We start from the raw sequence: 20,149 nt of genomic DNA on the forward strand, positions 1-20,149 counted from the left end.
TACTCAGCAGCGTGACGACTGTGTATTAGTAGAAGAAGATTTTTCCAATAAGAAGCTCTCAGGTATTGACAGTCGGGCTCCCTCCTGGACTAAATTATTAATGTTGTGTACATGAGAAATCAATGGATGCTGCTTGAGCCCTTCTATCGCTGTGATGGCGAAACAGAGATACGTGTGGGTTTAAAACAAAATATAGTTAATAATACTATTCTAAACTGGTCAATACTACTTTTTTGGAGGTTTCAGTGAACTATCAAATTAAAATGCAGTGGGATCGACGCAGCCTTGGATCCTTCATTACCTCAACCTGATGCAGAGAAGCCTGTAGCACATCCTGTTAAGCTTCAAACCAAGTCGTGACTCCTGCAGGTAGATAATATGCGCATACTTAACCGAATACCTTCCGTCTCGAGGGGATTCGGGGCGATGCCAGATTTGAAAGGAAAGAATACATTTTGTTTTTGAAGGATTTCTGTCTTTTGCTTCATCCTGCATGCTACAAGCCTCCCCAAAGGACATCTGTCCATTTCTGCGTATCCAAAGGACTGATTAATGACCCGGCTCTCTCGGCACTCGGTTCTTCCATGCCCGACCAATTTAATTACCTCAAGAAAAAGCGCACGTATCCTAGCGTCTTGCCCTCTACCTCTTCAGACATCAGAAGGAAGCGGCATTAAAATGGATGACAAATCTGGATTATGTCGGACAAAAAAAAGAAAGGATAGCACAGCCAAAGAAAAAAAAGACTGCCTGTCATGAATAATAAACCCGCTCGCCTCAAACTGCAGTCGGGGGATGATGATGAAATAAATAATGAATTGTTTACTATGCGTCTGACGCCATGATTTGTACGCGCCGCGAGGGCGTCTGAGCGTGTTGCAGCACCAAACACAGGCTTAATGAAAGCTGAGTGAAGAATTCCTCTCTTTTAATACCACTTGTGATAATTGGTCCGAGCGCTCAGCACAAGTGCATCACACTCACAGAAAACATAAATTATGTGGCAACCTCCCGACTCGGATAACACGCCGCCCTTTGAAATTGGAAATTAAAAAGAGGCCCGACCACGTTTGATGGGATTAGTATTGGAGAAAATCAGCATCGGAGCGTGATGTCGACCATCGTTTTTGCTGCCCCTGTCACAGTCTTGATATATCTTGATAATCTTTCGGCCTCAGAAGTTACAGCAGCTACATACTAGTCTGGGAGGCTGAGAAAGAGGGTCAAGATCTAATTGATGTAGAGATTCGATACACCTGAATTAGGTTTATGTTGTTTTCTATTTTATACTTCCTTAAAAAATAGATGCATGGATGGATAGATTGACTTTATTAATCCCTCTGGAGATGTCTTTGGGGAAATTGTTAGTTTTTGGTTCGGTACAAAGTTTCAAAAACAAGAACAAAGTGCAAAGGGATGACAAAGTTCAAGTATAAAGAAGGAAATAATGCAAAGAAAAAGGTTACAAAGGAAAAAGGATACAAAGTTAACATAGAATAGAACATCATCATACTTTCGCTCCACTCAGTCCACCAAACTCAGAATTTTAAAGTCTAATAGCACAAGGATTGAATGAGTCCCTGAGTCTGTTAGTGTCGCATCTGGGGATTACTTTGAAATTTAGAAAAAACTTGTAATCAGTCGAACAATTAATTGAAAATAAAAATGGATTTCCTGTTTGGATTGAAATTATAGATGGAACTACAAATCAAAAATATACTCAAAACTGGGCCCTTGACTGTATGTTTGTTGGCTCCTGTATTTGTTCTTAAAAGCTCAGAATTATTTTTAAGTTGACAGTATTTAAAACGATTGTTGATTTAAATTCTTAGTTTTCTTTGTCTATGGATTTATTTTATTATCTTGTTCCTTGAAATATATATAGAAAGTATGTTAAGAAATTAAGTGAGACTTTAAATTTAAGAATATCTGATACAATTAACAAGTTTAGCTGATCTTATGGCAAAATTAAACTTTCTTATAAACCTACAGGATCTTACTTTAGTTAAAGATTTTTTTTTCTTTTTGAAATAAATGTTTCTGATCATTTTTTCTCTGTCAACTCATCTCAACTCAACTCATATTTAATAACACTTCCGTGACTTAGTGAGGAGAGCATGTTTTTTATTTATTACAAGAACAAAAATCTAAAGTGATCATTCACGTCTATAATGATTCGGATGAAACTCAAAATAACACACTTGTGACAAACTCATGACTACGATTATCATGAACTGTTCTTCGTTTCCAACTGTGGCTCATACGATTGTTCGTTTTACGGCTCATCCTACAAGTTGCCCTCTTCAACCTTCTCATGTGATTCATTCCAATAAATATTTCTATCACCATGTGTCCACTTTGTGTTGGGTCAAATCAACACATGAGTCAGTCCTGGAGGAAGGAGATTTACTCACACACTTCAGACACGGTGCTCACACCAGAAGCTTCTAGTCATGCGAGTAGAAAAGACACATACATGGGAGTGCATGGAAACCAACATTTAGACAAGCTGATCGCATCAGTCCAGGGACCCTCTGGGGGCCCCCCCCCCGAGGACATTATTGTAATTGCTTTAGTAAAGGAAAAGGTTCCCATGGCCAACATTTAGTTTTGGAGTCAGTTGAACTATTTTAACCCCGAGACAAGGGTCAAGGCCAAACTTTTGAGCAATGTAGCGAAGACTATTAAAAGACATGAGAAGGAAAGTCAACGAGGGTTTTTACAAGGCCAGGGGGCTTTTGCTTAGTAAATCAAACTATTTTCGTCTGCTGTTGACACCAATCCAAATTAAACACGACCTGTCGGTGGGTGGTAGCTAATCTAGTTTGACTAAACTTATCATCAAACCTGCAGGTGTGACGAAGAAGCCGACTCAGAGGTATGGAGACTATGTACAACAGAGGCGTCGTCGTTCCTAATCCGGCTCCCAGACTGTGACTCACCCTGAAAGCAAAGTGCAGGTGGCCTATTTTCCTCTTCTTAGAGACCCCTTTCTTCCCCTTACACATCCGTAATTTGGAATCCGACGCTTGCAACGTTTGCTTTGAAGTTAAACTAAAAAATAAACCCTTAATTGATGATCCGCTCGCTGCCAACAGGCACATTTTAAATTACCATAACTCCTTGAAGGTTAAGTGTATCAAGAAAATTCTGCTCTGACAGCACAGACTTTGTGTTATTGACCGCAGTCCTTTAACAGTAGGGCCACACAAACACATACTGGATTCACTTGTACATGAGCCAAGAGCTATATGGGCTTCTGAGCTCAAAATTCCTGTACAATAGGCGAGATTAATACATCTTTTAGGGAAAACGTAGTATTTGTTAAGTGACTACATGAAAACAGTGAAACGCACACATGAAGTCAAAGTCATTTGTTGACTGAAAGAAAGGAACGATTGATGATATTAGATTATGAGTTAGATTATGGAAAGTGAGTTTGTTTTGTTAAAAGGGTGGAGGAGTATAGAAGGTTTTCAATTTTATGAAACAAAGTTAGTTCCATCTTCAGTTTTGGAACCATTTTAAGTTGATCACACCAACTGAAAAAACACCTGGACTTTTACACTTGAAAATGAATGTGCAGGAGTTCTTTTCTTTTCCTCAATTGTTAAAAAAGTCAAAGTTTAAATGTGTAATCTCAATTTGCCTTTTCATCATCATATTTCAACTTTTTTTCTCCCTTTAAATGGATAGGCAACTTAAAAATGTAAATAATATAGGAAAAAGAGTGTAAAAAGTACTCATAGCAAATATTGAAACTAGACAAAAACCTAGAAAAAACCCATGTGTTTTGAAGATAATATCATCATTAAAACTGTAAATTGTACTTTGTTTAGTCACATGGATATGTAGCGTAACACACACTAGATAATATTAAGTTGAATTCACGTTACCTGTATCCACTCCTTGTTGGAGTCCTCTGCTGGAGTCCATGCGTTCTCATAGTAGTTGAGTCGAGAGCGCTCTGGGGACCAGCTGGGATTATACTGGGATGACGCCATGATCTGGTCAGCAGTGATCTCTCCCGATTCCATCCCCAAAGGATCGCTACAGTCGAAGTCTGGGAGAATAAACACAAGAAAAAAGTGATGAGAAACATTCTGAGAATTAAGACACACTGCATGTACTTTAAGTGTCCCCCTGAATAAAGGGCTCGTCTCTGGGGAGGAGGACACCAGGCGACAGGCACTCAGCATTCACCGGAAAAGAACAGCACATCAGCGATGCTTCAGTAAATCCTTGCCATCTCTCTCTACAGGTTTAATGGAAGCGGAAAGGGGAGAGTCACAGCACTAAGAATTCTTCATTAAACATTCAGTGTCGGCTAAGTTTAGGCCCAGATCAGCCCTTGATGTGACTTTCACACTCTGGATTTTTCCACTCCTGCCAGGATCCGTTTCCTTCGGTCCCAGTGGGCAGTTTGACTTTTTCAAAACAAAAGGATTTTCTGCTAACTTAGTCTCCTGGGAGATTTTAGGCAAATTTACTACCTGTATCTCAAGGCTGTAAATCACACTCAGTAGGACCCGTGGGAGGTGAGGGCTTGTGATGTTTGCGATGACACGGGGCAGAGGTTTTTAGGACGTCCCGGGTCAGTTTAGGGTCAGCTCTTTCAACCCCGAGAGGTCAGACACGCCGACACCGCAGCGGACAGAGTCACAATAACAGATGCATGGACTGATCAAGTTCTGTGTAAATCATTCATCTGCCTGTTTAAGAAAGTATTACAAAGAAAAAGTCTCAATTGTTCCTTAACTCAAGTGTGGAGTTTGTCGTGGCTGCTGTCTATGAATCCACACAGATGGGTTTTCCATCTGAATCCACTAAAACACAATATTTACTGAGTCAACATGTGGATTTACACTTTCGAGTGTCGATTTACAAACAGCACACTGTTATACTGAAAACCAGTGCTGCGACTAATGTGCTTTCACAAGCAGTCAGTACACAATACTCTCTACTATATTCTCATGATCGACCTATTTATGGATTTGAGGATCATTTCCAGTCGTGAGATCTATCCTTGGTTGTTGAACTAACTTCCTGTTCAATTTTTTCATCGCCACGATGACACAGGTCGACAAATTCAAATTTGACGGCAAATGAGCTGAGTTCAATGAGTGGGTGTGAGACACGGTTTCTTCTGTGAGCTGAAGAGTGTTTATGGAGTTAGAAAAAGAGTCAGAAAGCGATCATGGTTAAGTTAGAAGGCTGATTATGTAGTCTTTGTTAGCGTGGGTTTCACTCAAAACCATGAAATTTTTTGTTTTAAGTTTCAATTCAGAAACCGATTGCGGTCCTACTATTTTATTTAAATAAAAAAACGACATTGCACAGAAAAACGCTGGTATAAAGGGACAGGAGTAAAAGTAAATAATTAACCTAAACATAAAAATGATTCTCATAAGGTTGCATTTCTTATTTTTCATTAATTTTGTTACCATTTTTTCCACACAGACAAAAACTACTAGATATCAAACTTATCATGCAAAAAGGACAAAACCAATAACTAGTCGCAGATATATGATTATAATTATAGTGATAAAAGACTAGAGACCTAAGTCTCATCTTTCACATCAATAATACATTAAATAATAATAATAAAACACGTCAGACAAAAGTAGCTAAAAAACAACAAATGTGTTGACAAATGTCGGTATTTATTATTCTTTGTTTATGTTTACGTCAGCACCACCGAGACTGTGAGGAATTCCTGTCTAAAAACACTTGATTCATTGAGTTCACTTTGGCAGATGAAACTACTGAGACTTGTTCCAAACATGAATTGGTTTTTAAGACACATCACCCCGATGAATAATTGGAGTCGGCTCATTTGTTAACACGAGACAGAGAGTACATTTGAACACCTTGCATTAGGATGATAACCTCTCACTGAGGTTTTCACGACAATAAAAAAAGACGAACGAGTGAGATGAGTAATTGGAGAAGGATGTAAGAGGAAGTAAGTTGGGACCACTTTAACAAAGCCTGCATTCATCAGCTTATCGCCTCTAGTATATCTTTCAGCTCGACGGACCTTGTGTCACGCAGAACGACAGAGGTTCCGCTCATGAACATGAATGAGTCATTTAGTAAAGAAACTCAGGGTTAAAATGCTCAAATGTGTTTTGTTAATGCACGATAATAACATGAGTCAGAAACCGGCAAATGCTCACGAGCGACCGTGGAAATAATACGTGGTTCGATCATGACTATTTGAGGAGAACAGGAAGAAAGGAATGACATCAGCAGTCACTGTGACATCGGTTTGTGTGTGTGTTCTCTGTGTCCGTCTCCCCTGCGGCTAACACAGTATCCTTTTGGGGATGATTAGAAGAATTGGCTGAACGTCATCAATCCCGGCAGTGTTTTCAAAGACGTTCACTTGTCTGGTGGTGGTCTAGCCTCCGTCGAGATTTATGACGCCGCTTGTATTCCTTAATGAAATGTTTAGTTGGCGTGTTTTTTGCGAAAATGGGGTCAGGAGGTTGAGCCACTGTGACCATGTTGACGCATGTTAAAGCCCTTGAGGTGCGTCTCCGAAGAACAGAAGTCGTGACATCGGCATTTGGAGTCCGTCTGGTCTGGAGACGGCAAAACCACAAAAGGTGGGGCTTCGACGCGTAAAGAAGCAGAAGGTGTCGCACAAAATAGCCACTGGATTTTGAAGCACAAATGGAAAGTTAAATCGCTTTTTAAAAAATGTTAACGACCATATCATATTTTTAGCAACAGCTAATTTGCTCTCTCTTGCCACCCAAACCGATTTTCATCTTTTAAATCCCTTTTTTTTTAAATTCCGTTATTATTGTTTCCTCACTCCTCAAAAACTCACTCGACAGCCGCTGCTTCTCTCTTGAATATAAATTCAGTAAACTCTGCAGTTTCCTTCGAGCTCACCTTCCGGAACAGTCCTTTCGATGACGGTGAAGTTCGCAGAGAAACCCTCTTTTGCTATGGCGCTATCCGTGTTGATTGTCAGCGCCATGATGCCGGTGTAGGAGATGATCCGGCCCGGCGTGTTCTGTCCGCAGAACCTCCCGATGTACGGACCCACTGAATGAAAAAAAATGAAAATGTTTTCAGACACTCATAGCATAACTAGACTAGACTATTTTTTATTGTCATTGCGCAGAAAACACAGCAGTGAAACTGGCAACGAAATTCGGTTGCTAGGCAACCGTTAAAAAAAAAAGCAGAGTGAATGTATATATAAAAGTATAAATATAAAAATTAATAACTTAAAAATAGTGCAATATAGTATAAACAGAATAAATAAATAGCATTTTAAATATTGCATAGAATTCATGTATATAAAAGTATAAATATTGATTTTCAGTGTTCAACACATTCATGCATATTAACTGTATTGTGGATTTGTGTTAATTGAAGATTTACATTTAATATACAGAATATTTAAGGTTTATCTATAGCAGGTTAAGATTAATTTTATGAACTTTTAATAGATATAATGATGTGGAACACTTACTATTAATCAGATAATTTAAGTTTTCTCAAGTACAGATACAAGTTTTTATGTATCATTTGTTTACTTTATTTATTTTGCATGTTGTAAATACAGTATGTATCATGTTAATATGTAAAATTGAGTAGTAGAGAAGGGGTAGGTTTAAACAAGCTTGTGCTTCATCATACTCCTTTTCGGACAGCGAAGTGGGTTCAAACTATTATTGTTTTGACTAATCTAATTTGTTAGTTGTTTTTTTTAATTTTACCTTCTTATGTACCTGCACTCGGATTAAAGCATTCATTCATTTACGCTCAAAATCCTTAGGATTCTAATCAGAAAAAAAAACAATAGTTGGCTCAGACAGGGTTTTAAATGGACTTCCTTGCGAAAACTTGAAGACAATGGACAGAGGGAGGCGCAGCATCTGTGGGGAAACATCCTGGCAACAAGGGAGTATCAAGAGGACATAAGAGCAAAAAGCCCTCGCCCTCCATCTCTCACGTGTGCTCTGATCCATGCACCCTTGCGAGGGTGTATCGCTGGGACCGGCAGCTTATCTGTGATTACTAATGCTGTGATCAGTGGCCAGTGACAGTCCGTCCTCCCTGCAGCTTCCTGTCATCCAAAACCTCCAACCCAACATCTACATGAAAGACTTTGGCTGACCCGTGCAGGAGGGGGGGGGGGTTCTCTGCCAAAAGGTGTTATGCCTGAGATTAATCTTCATATCCCAGGTGCCTGGTGTATGTGCGTGAGTCGGACTGTGCTTTTAAAGCCACTAAGACCCGGGCTGAACAAATAAATGCCATCTCCAGGATTATCCGCATGACTCCACAGAGCACTATGAAATTTTAAAGAACCTGCATGTGAACTCCTGCATCCTGCCTCACTCTTGCTCAGCCGTGAGTGTCAGGCAGCCGCTCTTCTTCTGCCGCGTCTGAACATCGGGGTGTTTTTTTGAAATGAGGGGATGGAGCAACTCTTTCTATCCCTCTGAGTTAATGCACTATTGATCCAGCAGTCACCACAGGTACGCCTGGCAAGACTCAACACACTCTGTTCCTCCCATTGTATTCTCGCAATGCTGTCTCTCCCTAAGACTCCTACAATCATTCCAAATGTCTCGTTCTATATTTTGAAATATCAGGCTTGAGTGAGTAAATGTCAAAGCTTCTTGAGTTTTTTTCTCATTTGAAAAGGAAATAGTTGGCTGAAACAGACACTGAGCTATCAAAGAAAACTATCAAACTGCTCTAAAAATGGTGTAAAACATATGAATTAATTGGAAATTAAATGAATTTTCATTAACATTGTTGATATTCGTTATACATTTTGGAATGATTTTTACTAGTGATGGTCTGATGAAGCTTCATGAAGCAGTGTCATTATTTTCAGAGTCCACTAGACGGCGGTCTCTGCTCTATTTTCCTTTGTTTTGAACGACTGTTCTAATGAAACGTCACATCATTTTTAATTCAATTCTTTTTGATTTTGCAAGTAATATGTATCTTACATAAATGTATTTTAAATGTATAGTTATACAAAGTGAAAATGGCACTGTTATCTTATAAGGGGTCCCCAACCTTTTTTACAACGCAGACTAGTTTTAAATTTAGGGTATTATATTTACGGAAAAACCTTCTTATAGAAAAAAAAATTCCACAATTTAACAGCTTTATCTTTTGAGTGAAATAAGCCTCTTGACGTGTCAGGATTCAGGCCAAAAGTTATAACAAATCAACTTTAAGCCAGTAATATTCAATAGAACTGGACCCGGGGTTTGGGGACCATAAGGGACCGACTAATATTTGCCACATCTTTTTAATGTTGTCTTCAAGCCCACCTCCATAAGCTTTAGTTCCACCCATGTTGTCGTATTTTCCACTTAAATGGACTAAAATGTGAGCTGAATGATGAACTGCAGGTAAACTCAAAACACGCTGTTTAGAATACTGATGCACTTCCAGCTGAGGTAGATCAAATTCTTTCAATTTTCTGCCACTGATGGGTGAGAAAAAGCTTTCATCTCGTTCACATCGACATCAAGAGGTGATTTTGCTTGCCGAGTTCAAAGCCTGTTCTCGGGCTACAAAAGCTTCACTTTGAACAACGCCTGCCCTCTTGCCATCGCTCCCCCTCACCTGCACCTTCTTCGGATGGATTGCAGAATCACATTTTAAAGGGTGTACTTAGTACGTGGCTTTGTGTGGACCCTATAGGATAGGCTTAGATGTGGCTTCTTATCAAGTCTACAAGGGGTTCAAAATTAGTCAGGGCTTTTTTTTGTTGTGGTTGTCACAAGAAAACTTCTGAGGAACTAAATTTAGAAAATTAATTGAAGGTTCCTTTGCAGTAAAAAACATGAAGCATGGAACCCATTGCTCTGTGACAGAGGGCGGAGCACCACATGTAATCAGGAGATGTTTGGTGTTGAGGATTTCCCCGATGACGACATTTTCTTGGATACACCAGGAAGCTAGCTAACTGTGTAATTAGCTTACCTTCTATTTATTTGGTTATCGTCGAGACAAGAATCTAATGAGGCAGTCTAGATATTTCAGTCCCCGGTAGAATGTTATGTCGTTAAAAGAAAAGAATGTGGACCTTGTTGTTTTCGGGAGATTTGCTGATTGGACGCTTGGGGAATTTGAGGTCAGCATGTGACACTTTGATTATAGTGCCATTTAAAGACGTATTCCATCGGTTGGTTCGGAGAAGCCATAGTATTCCACGACGTTGTCGACTGGGTGGGGAATGCTTGGTCTCAACACGAATATTTAACCACAATGATATAGAGCCGTGTTGGATATTTTTGTTGGCTGAGATAGCACGTTTAGCTGCGGTAAACCCGACTTTCCTGAGCTCTGCACTGTACGTCAAATATTTAAGTGTAAATCAACGTGCCAAATACATGACAAGAGAAAAGAAATTTGTCCATTTTTTTGCTTTCATTTTTTAATTTCAGTCCTTCTTATTTATCATTACTAATAAAATATCCAATTCATTGTTTCCTACTTGATACACAAACTTGTTTTAATGAATATTATTTTCCCAACTCACCTCCCGGGAAACCATCCCAGATCTCCAACCGGTCGTAGCGGCAGAACACGCCGGCCGGTGGTGTCGGGTCGGGCTCCAGCTCAAAGCTTTCAAACTCCAAAATGATCTCCGACATCTTCGGGGCGAAGATCATAAAAGTGCAGTCGAGATTATTGGGGTACTTCTCCGGGAATCCGGGGGACTTTATGACACCGCTGTTCGACGTAAAATTTCTGGAGCACTCAGGACCTGAAACAAAGACGCGACAGTAGGTCAGATAATTAAGTGGAAAAAAAAGAAAGTTGGCTGTGAACTCAGCATTAAATATAGATTTTATAAGTGCATAAAAAAGAGCGAAGTAGAGTACTGTCATCCAAGGCAATTATCAAGAGACATTAGTGGCAGCTAGAGCAACAGTTGCAGTTTGAAATTGCATAAAGTTATCCTTAGATGGAGCTTCCGTCTCTCCACTGCCACTCACTTTAACTTTCCTTCCCTTTTTTTTTTCCAAAAGTACAAGGGACATTTTGACTCTAAAAGAGTTGACATTTAGTTCAGGAGCCAGAGTGTTGTATTCAAGGAGCGGGCGCCATTAATTTAATGGCTTCCAACATATTTTCACTGGAAAAATGGAGAGTGATTTTTTCTTTTCGCTGAGAAAAAGAGCTTCCTGGGTGGCGGCAGTTTGGCACATTTTCAGTAAGAAATGTCAGACAGTTTCAGTGGAGAAATACTAGATGCATGTGGGCCACGGGAAAAGTGCAAGCATCAAATGCCCAGTTCAGGTCAGCGTGTTATATTTCCTGTCAACGTTGGCTGCGAGCTTGACTCTCTCCGCTCCTTTCATCGTTCTCCACCGTGACCCTTATCTCAGCACAGCAGCTGACCAGAACAAAATTGCTCTTTGGAAACGGTTCGCACTGTCGGCAAAGTGGTGGGAACATTTAAATGAAGGCGAGCACATTTGTTAAGATTAAGGCTAAATAACACTTTCACCATCGGTATAAGGTAAAGCAAAAGGGGTTAACACAAAACATGGTTGTCTTGTACTTGTTTGGAAAATCAGTCAGGAGAAAACATAGGGCAGGATTGTGAACCAACAGCAAGATAATGATCCGGCAGATGTTTGTATCAGGGGCCTCCCTGGACTCCCCTGCTTGTACACTAAGGCCCGTTTGTCGATGTATGAAGGGAGATAGTGCAGGTGGGATGTGAACATGTGTGAAAGCTTTCATGGAGACAAGGAAGAAAAATATATCCTGTTGTCAGAGGCAACCTCCCCGCTTTTGTTTTATCGCCGCAGCTGTTCCTATCTTCTCTGGTGGATTTATCGGCTTAACAACCAGAAAAAAAAAAAAAGGGAGAGATTTTCAAACATATGAAAAGTTCAACGTAGGTAAGGCTCACAGTAACTCCTCGCTACTCGCTCAGAGGCTTCGACTCAGACCAACAACGGAGAACCCCGGAGCCCCAAACCGCCTTCCAAACAAACAATTTGAATTTTATGGCAGGAAATAGGAAGGCCAGGCTCCGTAACAACCTTCAACCAGGCACTGTAACATTTACGATCAGCCGTAATGGATTCTTTTAGCTCTTCGCTTAAATGGAGTCGCCCCCCCCCCTAGCTTCTGGCTCCAGGAGAAAACAAATGTCACTTAGTCGTGTTCTGTGACTCTTTGAAGCAGCGCATTTATATCATGAGAGTAGGGATGGCCATCGTTTGGATTTTATTCAACACCAGTGCCAAACTGGTACTGGTGCATAAATAGGACTGAACATTTTTCCTTGTGCTATCTCCGGGTCAAGATGAGCCAAAGGCTCGAAAACAAATGTGTTTGTGTTATCCCTTGTGTTGTCTCTGGGTCAAGGTGACAATACATATGCCGTGGTGGAGGTTGTTAATTTTGACCCGATCGTTCCCGGGCCTTCGGGTAACCTTGACCCTGAGGTAACACAAGGGTTTAAGAGTTATTTCCAAAAATTGCATCAAGAAAATAAAAATAAAATACACTTTGACTGAATAATGTCATTTTTAGGATTATTTTGAGGCTTACATTCTTAACTTACATACTGAACTAAGTTAGTATTTTAGGGACACATTTTTATACAATGTGACTATAAGCCAGTATAATTCTTGGGTTTGCTTTGCTAGGCGGGTTTTTATGTGAAGTGAGAATGAGTGATGTAAATCAATGACTTAATTAAACTTAAAGTTTTAAATTGTGAATTTTAACCAGGGAAAATTAAAATGAAATGAGGATGAAATTTGTGTTGCTTTTCGGTCTGGTTAGTACCGTCTAGTCAGAACTGTGCACTTTACTAGTAAAAGGGATCTGATTTCATACTCCCAACTATCCTAGTTTCAACTTTCTTTAACTTTATAGTTTAACAATAAATTATCTTATAATGAATTGTAAATGATATATATCAAAACAACATCACGTACAAGGAAAAATAAACAATAAAAACATTAACATCCACAACAACAATTGACAACATGAACACAATTAGAGACAAAACTGACAATAATAATAACATCATAAATAATCACGTGGAAAACCTCATTAATAGTACGGAAATTCTCAATTATTAGATAATGATTTTAATTTATTGATCACATTTTTCACGGATTTAATTCTTTGCTTTCTTTCTACTGGATTAAAAAACATAATTTTGGACTTAATGCAAATGTATTATTCAATCTGAATATTTATAGTTGGCTTTTTCGTTCACAATGAGTTTCCACAAGATTTGATGCTAATAAGTTATTAAAATGTTTGTTTTTGTTTCAAAAGAAAACTTTTAACTAGACTCCAGGGCAGAACTGACTTTGCGACTGTTGAAAGCAGAACTTCGTTTCGGCGTTAATGACAAGAACAACATTTGTCTTAGCATGACAGCTCCTTCGCTATTTCCACTCTCTATGTCAACGACCAAATATGCACTTGTCTTTTTTTTTTTCCATTTACACAGGCGTCTGCGTCGCTTGAGTCACGGTTATTAGCGACTGGTGCCACGAAGGCTGAAGGTGTTGTTCTTGGACCGGCCGTGTAAATCACCCCCATTTATGTTCCCGTGATGTTTGTCTGGACGCTCATTAACCCGGCACAACCCTTCATTTTTACGGCTCTGAGGGATCTACCTCGCCACAGAGGCTCGATCTCGGAGGAATAATTGACTCCCTCGTTCAAATATTAACTCGATGAATTTGGGGATGGAGCAGCTGGGCTTTTCAAAACAAACACTGACGCAGCATCTAGTATGATGTCAGGGATGATGACGCGGCTCATGTGACGGAGACCAGAGGTACACTGCCGACCCTAAATAGATTTGTTGTCTTTCCACGGGGCCGGCCTGTGGCTTTGATGACAGTGTGTCGTTGTGCCAGATGTGACCTGCACCATTAGGTCATACATTGAACTCAAATAAACACCTCAAAATGTGTCTTTGTGCGTTAAAAATCAGGAAAAAAAATCCTTAGAACAGATGTTTTTATGGCTTTCAAGTAAATGATGTTGAACACTTGTTTCTACACAAGTGGCAAAGAGAGACGGGGGGGGTGGAGGACTATCAACAGCAGCATCTTTTTCATTCACCCACTTCAATAGCAGCTCAGCCCGCCTTGATGTGGTTACTCGCACACGGCGGAGGAGCTGAAAACACATGTTGGACATGCACAGATAGCCACTTATGCTTGATGCCAGTAATGAGAGCAGGATTAGCAACAGACAGACACGCATGTTAATGATGGTAATCATGGAAGAATAAATCTAGCTCTTGACAACTGGTGATTTAGCGTAGATGGTTTGTGAAGACCTGTGAATACATTTTATCATATTTAAATCAAGCTTCGCATTCCTTTTTTAGCGCCACATATATCATATTTATTTAAGATTTAATGTAAATTCATCAACATCCACAAATCCTTCCTTCCCCCCCCAAAAAAAAGTTCCATAATCTATATCTTTTAAAGGAACTTGGGTCAGCTTGGATGTCTCACAGGTTCTACAAGGGAACTACAGAGCTCCTCTTTGACTCAAAATGAACGCTAGGAACTGCTCCCGTGTCTGGACTACACCAGATGTTTATGAACCTTCTTCATCCGCAAAGGCCCAAAAGGATAGACAGTCATGCGCTAACCACTCCTATATTATTATTACTCTATAGGCGTCAAGAGCAAAATTGGCCCAATTTCTTCGTCTCATTCCGAGGAAGGTTTTAAACTAAACTAGAGTTGTTCGGCTCAAACATTAAACAATTTACAACCTTTGATTCTTTTGGCCTTCTTTTAGCCCTGAGCAGCTTCTGTGTCGGACAAAAAAATGATCCTGGTACCCTTTTGAAGTCTATACAAGCATGTTGAATGGTGAATACAATGGTTAAAACTCAATTGCATATTTTCACATATTTTTGGTGGTTTTGTATCTTTTAAAGAACCCCGGGCAACACCCTCATACTTTAACTATTTTGTCTGGATTCCAGATAAATCATATTGATTTTCTGACTCTTTTGCGGCTCGAAGTTTAATGTAAGATGCATCATGGGAGAGCAAATACACAATTCGACCCGCTTTAAAACGCTGTACTCCTGATGTGTTGTAACCTTAAATGAATCTTAATTAACACCTCGATTCGTCGACGTCCAAAATCTGAAAAGACCGTTTTCTCATCACAAGCTATCTTCCGGGCTTCTTTATGTCGTCCCATCTGTAGCCAGACTTCAGTCGGCAAAGCTATGGCAGCCATTTGGAGGCTATAAAATAAATAGCCCGTGCTAATTAAGATGGTTAGATGGAAGAGGGTTGACTGATTTTAAAGTGGCCGCGGAGAGCCGCAAAACAACTTGCTCTCATCCAATTAGACACTTTTTTTTCGCTCCATGAAGGCCATAATGAATAATGTCTGTGTGCTCAAGTCTATTTACGCCGAGGCACCTCGCATGACACCACATTATGAAGGTTTTCATCACTAACTTTATGAAAAAAAGCAGCTCCTGACTTGCATCATCGTGATAAACAACTTCATTGGAATACGCGAGCGATTTCTCTCGGCTCCTGCACCCATTATCTGAGCATCTGTGTATCATCATTAACGGTACATGTGCCAACACAATGTTTTCCAAACAAATACGCCGCCTGCTGATAAACTCGGCTCATCAACTTGCTTTGTTGCTTGTTCGCGCTCTCTATCTCCCTCGCACGGAAACCGGTATTAATTGATCTCATAGCAGTGCAGTCAGCAGCCTCCAGCGCTACGAACAGCGTGCAGTAAATTCTATGCATAATAAGAATCTGGATCCACTTAGATCGTGATAGCACCCTTGTGGTTCTGCTCTTTGCAACGGGAGCGGAAAACAAACTTGTGTTTCGGGGGTTCAATCTGTTTAAACTTACCTCTTTAAAAGAAGAGATAGTGCGAACTTTATGTTGTTCTTGTTTTTTTTTCTCCCTTCATATCTCAGCTTTGGAAAACCGAGTGGATTAACCACACGTTCCTACTCCTTCCATTTCATAATCACTGGCTGAGAGATGGAAACACCCGGATAATTAAGGAAGGGATGAAGTGGATTTATCCAGCCTATCGGGGGGGGAATCAAACCGTGTGTCTATGTACCGAGGGTGGAGTGTCATTTTGATCTGGTAAATTGGGCTAACTGGACCAGCTACCTACCGCGATGATGACACGCTGCTCTTCATACACAGAGACACACTAACCCAGATAAAAAAAAAAGAAAAAAAAAGGGAATGAGGGAACCCTTCTGGGCTTTTCATCGCGTCTCTAAGGTCGTTTCATAGACTGTTGCTACGGTGAATTATAAAACCACGGAGGAGGAGGGTCCGTGTCAAACTGTCGTCTCCTTCCTCGTCCAGCCAATCCAAACAAAGGAAAGTCGCTGACGAACAGGACATTCCTCGACCGTGTATGCTACCGTCTGATTAGATATACATCCCACCAGGACGGCTAATCCTCCAGCCGATAAGATGCCGCCGTTGTTTTTTCTCAGGCCGCGAATAGAATTGGAAGTGTGCCAGGAGAACTGAGATGTCCGTCATATACCCTGACATACCCCCCCCCCCTTGGTCCAGACGGCGTATATACACACCGGCAGTAGAGGTCGCTCAATCAAGAGCGATGTCAACGAGGCTAGCAGTGAAAACACCACGATGAACGTCAAACCTGTTAGACGATGGGAATCGTTTCCTACCCGAGCAGTTAATTATTGTTTATAAGAGCAGGTTCATTGCCATCTGACAGCCGAGAAACACTCCAAACAACTTCCGCTGAATCAATGGTAAGCGAATTACTGCGCAATAATTCACAGTAGATGAAATGTGGGAGAATTATGGAACATATGGGAGTATGAATCATTGCTGGTGTGTGCAGCATATTGCCTGCCATATTGCAATTGTATAATTTGATGCTCTGGCGCCTTAAATGATTCACAAACAAAGCATGAAATTAGATGGAGAGGTTGTTTCAAAATCACTTATGTACTCTATTCTGTTCTAGTGACACATTACGTTTAGAACTTGCATCTCAAAAAATCTGACACGTGTTGAGATCTGAAACACTCGTGTTATTCCCTTTAAATATGTTTTATATTAGAAGCTATTTCATTTCCAGCACATTAACTTTCTTCAGTACATTTCTACAGTATCATTTAACTTATCTTCAGACCAAGTTTCTGATGTTTCTAGACTACAGATAACTTTTAAGAAGTCAAACTATCATAAAATGGGGTTTCAGAAACATTTTTTTTGTTAAACTTAAAACGTTTCACGGAAAAAACAAAACCATTTTCATGACCAAACATCCTGGCACCTCACTATAACAACATTTTAAAGTTTTTTTTTAATTGTTCAACGAAAGCAGTATTATTGTACTTTTGGGATGGATTTAAATATCATAAAAACTTTTTTTTTGGCAATTTCTGGGATGCTTTTTTCGTATTTCAGAAGCTTTCATTTACAGTTTCTATTGAACTATAACAATTTTTTTAAGTTGTCTTTTAACTTTCTTTCCACAAAAGTAGTTTCAATGTTCTTTTGGGATACATTTCTGAAGGCATAACATTTTCTTTTTCAGATTCCATTCACAATTTTTTGGTGATTACTTAAAATTTTAAAGGGTAATCGGGTCCCAGCTACAGACCACTCCACCGATACGTGGACCTATGCGTGCTAAACTTGAGTACTACCGTGTTGCAACAACAACAAAAAAATGTTAGTGAGTCTTTTGACCACCCACCTGTCTTAAAGATCTCATAGCGTATGGAAAATCCTGCTCCGTGGGTCTCATAGTCGGACACGAACTTTATAAAGAGCTGGTTTCCTGAGGAGACGACCGGGGAGGGGGCGATCTTGCCACAGTACTTCCCGACGAGCTGACCGCTTTCATCCACGCCGTCTCTTACTTCCACATAGTCGTACCTGCGGAGGGAGCACAGAAGGAGTGTTGTGTGAGCCAAAGAGAAACATGTCAGCGGAGCTCATCAACAAATGTCTTCTGCTGGAAGAAAAACTGTCGACTAATGAGGTTTTTTTTTGTTTAAAAGTAAGAAACCAGGTGTGCAGCTGTGTTTAGCCGGCATACACAGACAAACAAAACAAAAACAACTGCTGAGGTGTGGTGCTCCCAGCAAGTCTGAGTGATGTTTACATAACTGGCTGAATCATTGAATTTCAAATTAACATTTGGCTTCATCCAGTTTAGCTGCAGCATTCCACCACCTGCTTGTTCAATGAGTAAATGTGGGATTTGACTGATTATATTCTGGCCTTTGGGTTTGGCTGGCAAATAGAAAGAGCAGGTGTTAAAGCTATTAAATAAACCCAAACATCACATTCAAATGGAATTTCAGACCCTCGGCTACTGTGGGGAGAAGCCGCATAATTAAGTCGGCGCAAGGTTCAGTAGCCAGGGAGGAAAATAGCTTTGAAACGGTACTTGGAAGGGGGGAAAAAGTGCACACGCACATCCACGCACACCCAGGATTTAGCAAAACGAAATCTTGTACAGAGGGAGTGACTAACCGATGAGGGTGGTCTAAACAGCCTAAGGATATTGGTATGTTTTTCCAGGCGCTCTCGAAGAGTTTATTCAATAACTCCCTTCGAAGCGCTTTATTCAAGTGGCCCGTGTTTATGTGCAAGAGTTTGGCGGATGATTCACATGTTCTTCTGCTCGCCGTGTTTTCACTGTCTGTGGCGGCGCGACTGCTGATCAGCAAAGCAAATTTCGTTTCAGGTTTCCAATGAACCTAATTACCCACAACATTCATTCCTGCCAACTATCGGGTTGTACTGGCAAAGACAGGTAAACATATCGCTGCCCAGAACAGAATAACTTCAATTATCTTCCAAAAAAGTAAAACTACAAAAGTGAACCTCATTGTGGCCTTATTTAGCATTCCAAGTCAACTTTGTGGACGACATATAATCAGTTGGTACTAAATATTTATCAGTGGTTCCAAAACTTTTCTATTAACTTGTACTTCTTGATTTATTTTCCTTCAGAAGATGATCTTTGGAGTCTATATTGGACTCTCACACATTCCATCTGTCTAGATGGTTTAACTCAATTACCCAAATGATCAACATCAGACCTGCGAGCAAATCCCATAATGCAAGGTATTTGAACAAACTGATTTACACTTTTTCGACTCAAGGTGGTCTTGAAAGCCGAGCCACGGACGTGTTAGCACATGCGTCTTCCTGAGAATTACTCAAAAATACTTTGCTCGGGATATTGTGAATTTGTTAGAGATCCGCGTCCAGTGTGTTTTTAACGTCGGTCTTCTCTGGCTGTGAGAGGAGAGGATTCAATAAGTGACAGGGAAAGACTGAGTGCAACTTAATGCGGAGCCGAACAGGAGCGGCAGCTCTCAAAATTGAGTCCCTCAAGGTGACGCAGTGATGGATGACTTCACTTCTCTTTCGGCTTGGACGGACTGATCTAAGGTGATATGGGGCTGTCAACAGCCATCAGGTGCCGCTTCCTTAACCGGTCTGTTTGAGACCAAGTCTAACCCTCTCTTTTCTTAGCTTGGTAGGCTTTGGATTGTGTTTACGGCTTGTAGTGAACCCACATGAAATTTAAATTAACTGAAGCTTTCTTTAGCTATTACAGAAGAGTAATGCAAATCAGAAGCAGCATATTTTCAGTAAAGTGAGGACTTGAAAATGCAAAAGGGTCAAGAGAACAACAGTGTAGGCAGTCCAGTTCCCCCGTTTCCTTTTTGACGCACCAGCTGTGGAACCGTCTTCCCCTGCGTTCCACAGGCATTTCTTTGTTTGCGCGTCTTCATCAGCAGCAGCTCCCTTAATGTTTCGTTTCACACGGTGTTTACAATGTCATTCCCCAAGCAGCTTTACGGGTTGATTGCCTGAGAGTCACCCATTCATTACTCAGTTTACAAGTTTCCCTGAAGGAGGGTCTGCTGTTGGTTGGATTTTAGTGGCGTTTAATAAACTAACACAACTATTGATAGTTAAAGAGTTGTGTTATTTTGAACGACGACAGGCTCCGACTAGGAAATGTATTTTTAAAATAGCTTTTATTGCAAGAAATGGTTATTTTAGAATGCAAACAGAAGAAAGTTCTGCAAAGATGCTTTCTTAAAGTAATGTATTTGTCC

At 40.3% G+C, this 20,149-nt stretch overlaps 1 protein-coding gene across 4 annotated transcripts in view; it reads right to left on the reverse strand.

Moving 5' to 3' along the window:
• The window catches only part of nrp1a (neuropilin 1a), a 59,409-nt gene that overhangs the window by 27,198 nt on the left and 12,062 nt on the right, over positions 1 to 20,149 (reverse strand). For all 4 annotated transcript variants that reach the window (XM_087788814.1, XM_087788813.1, XM_087788812.1 and 1 more), the window contains exons 3-6: positions 17,761 to 17,942; positions 10,535 to 10,762; positions 6,904 to 7,059; positions 3,897 to 4,063 (exon numbers count right to left, since the gene is read on the reverse strand). In XM_087788814.1, the coding sequence (XP_087644940.1) occupies positions 3,897 to 4,063; positions 6,904 to 7,059; positions 10,535 to 10,762; positions 17,761 to 17,942 (733 nt within the window). The remainder of the gene's footprint in view (positions 1 to 3,896; positions 4,064 to 6,903; positions 7,060 to 10,534; positions 10,763 to 17,760; positions 17,943 to 20,149) is intronic.

The sequence above is a fragment of the Callionymus lyra genome, chromosome 4 (assembly GCF_982586985.1).
Source record: "Callionymus lyra chromosome 4, fCalLyr1.hap1.1, whole genome shotgun sequence".
Taxonomy (NCBI): Eukaryota; Metazoa; Chordata; class Actinopteri; order Syngnathiformes; family Callionymidae; genus Callionymus; species Callionymus lyra.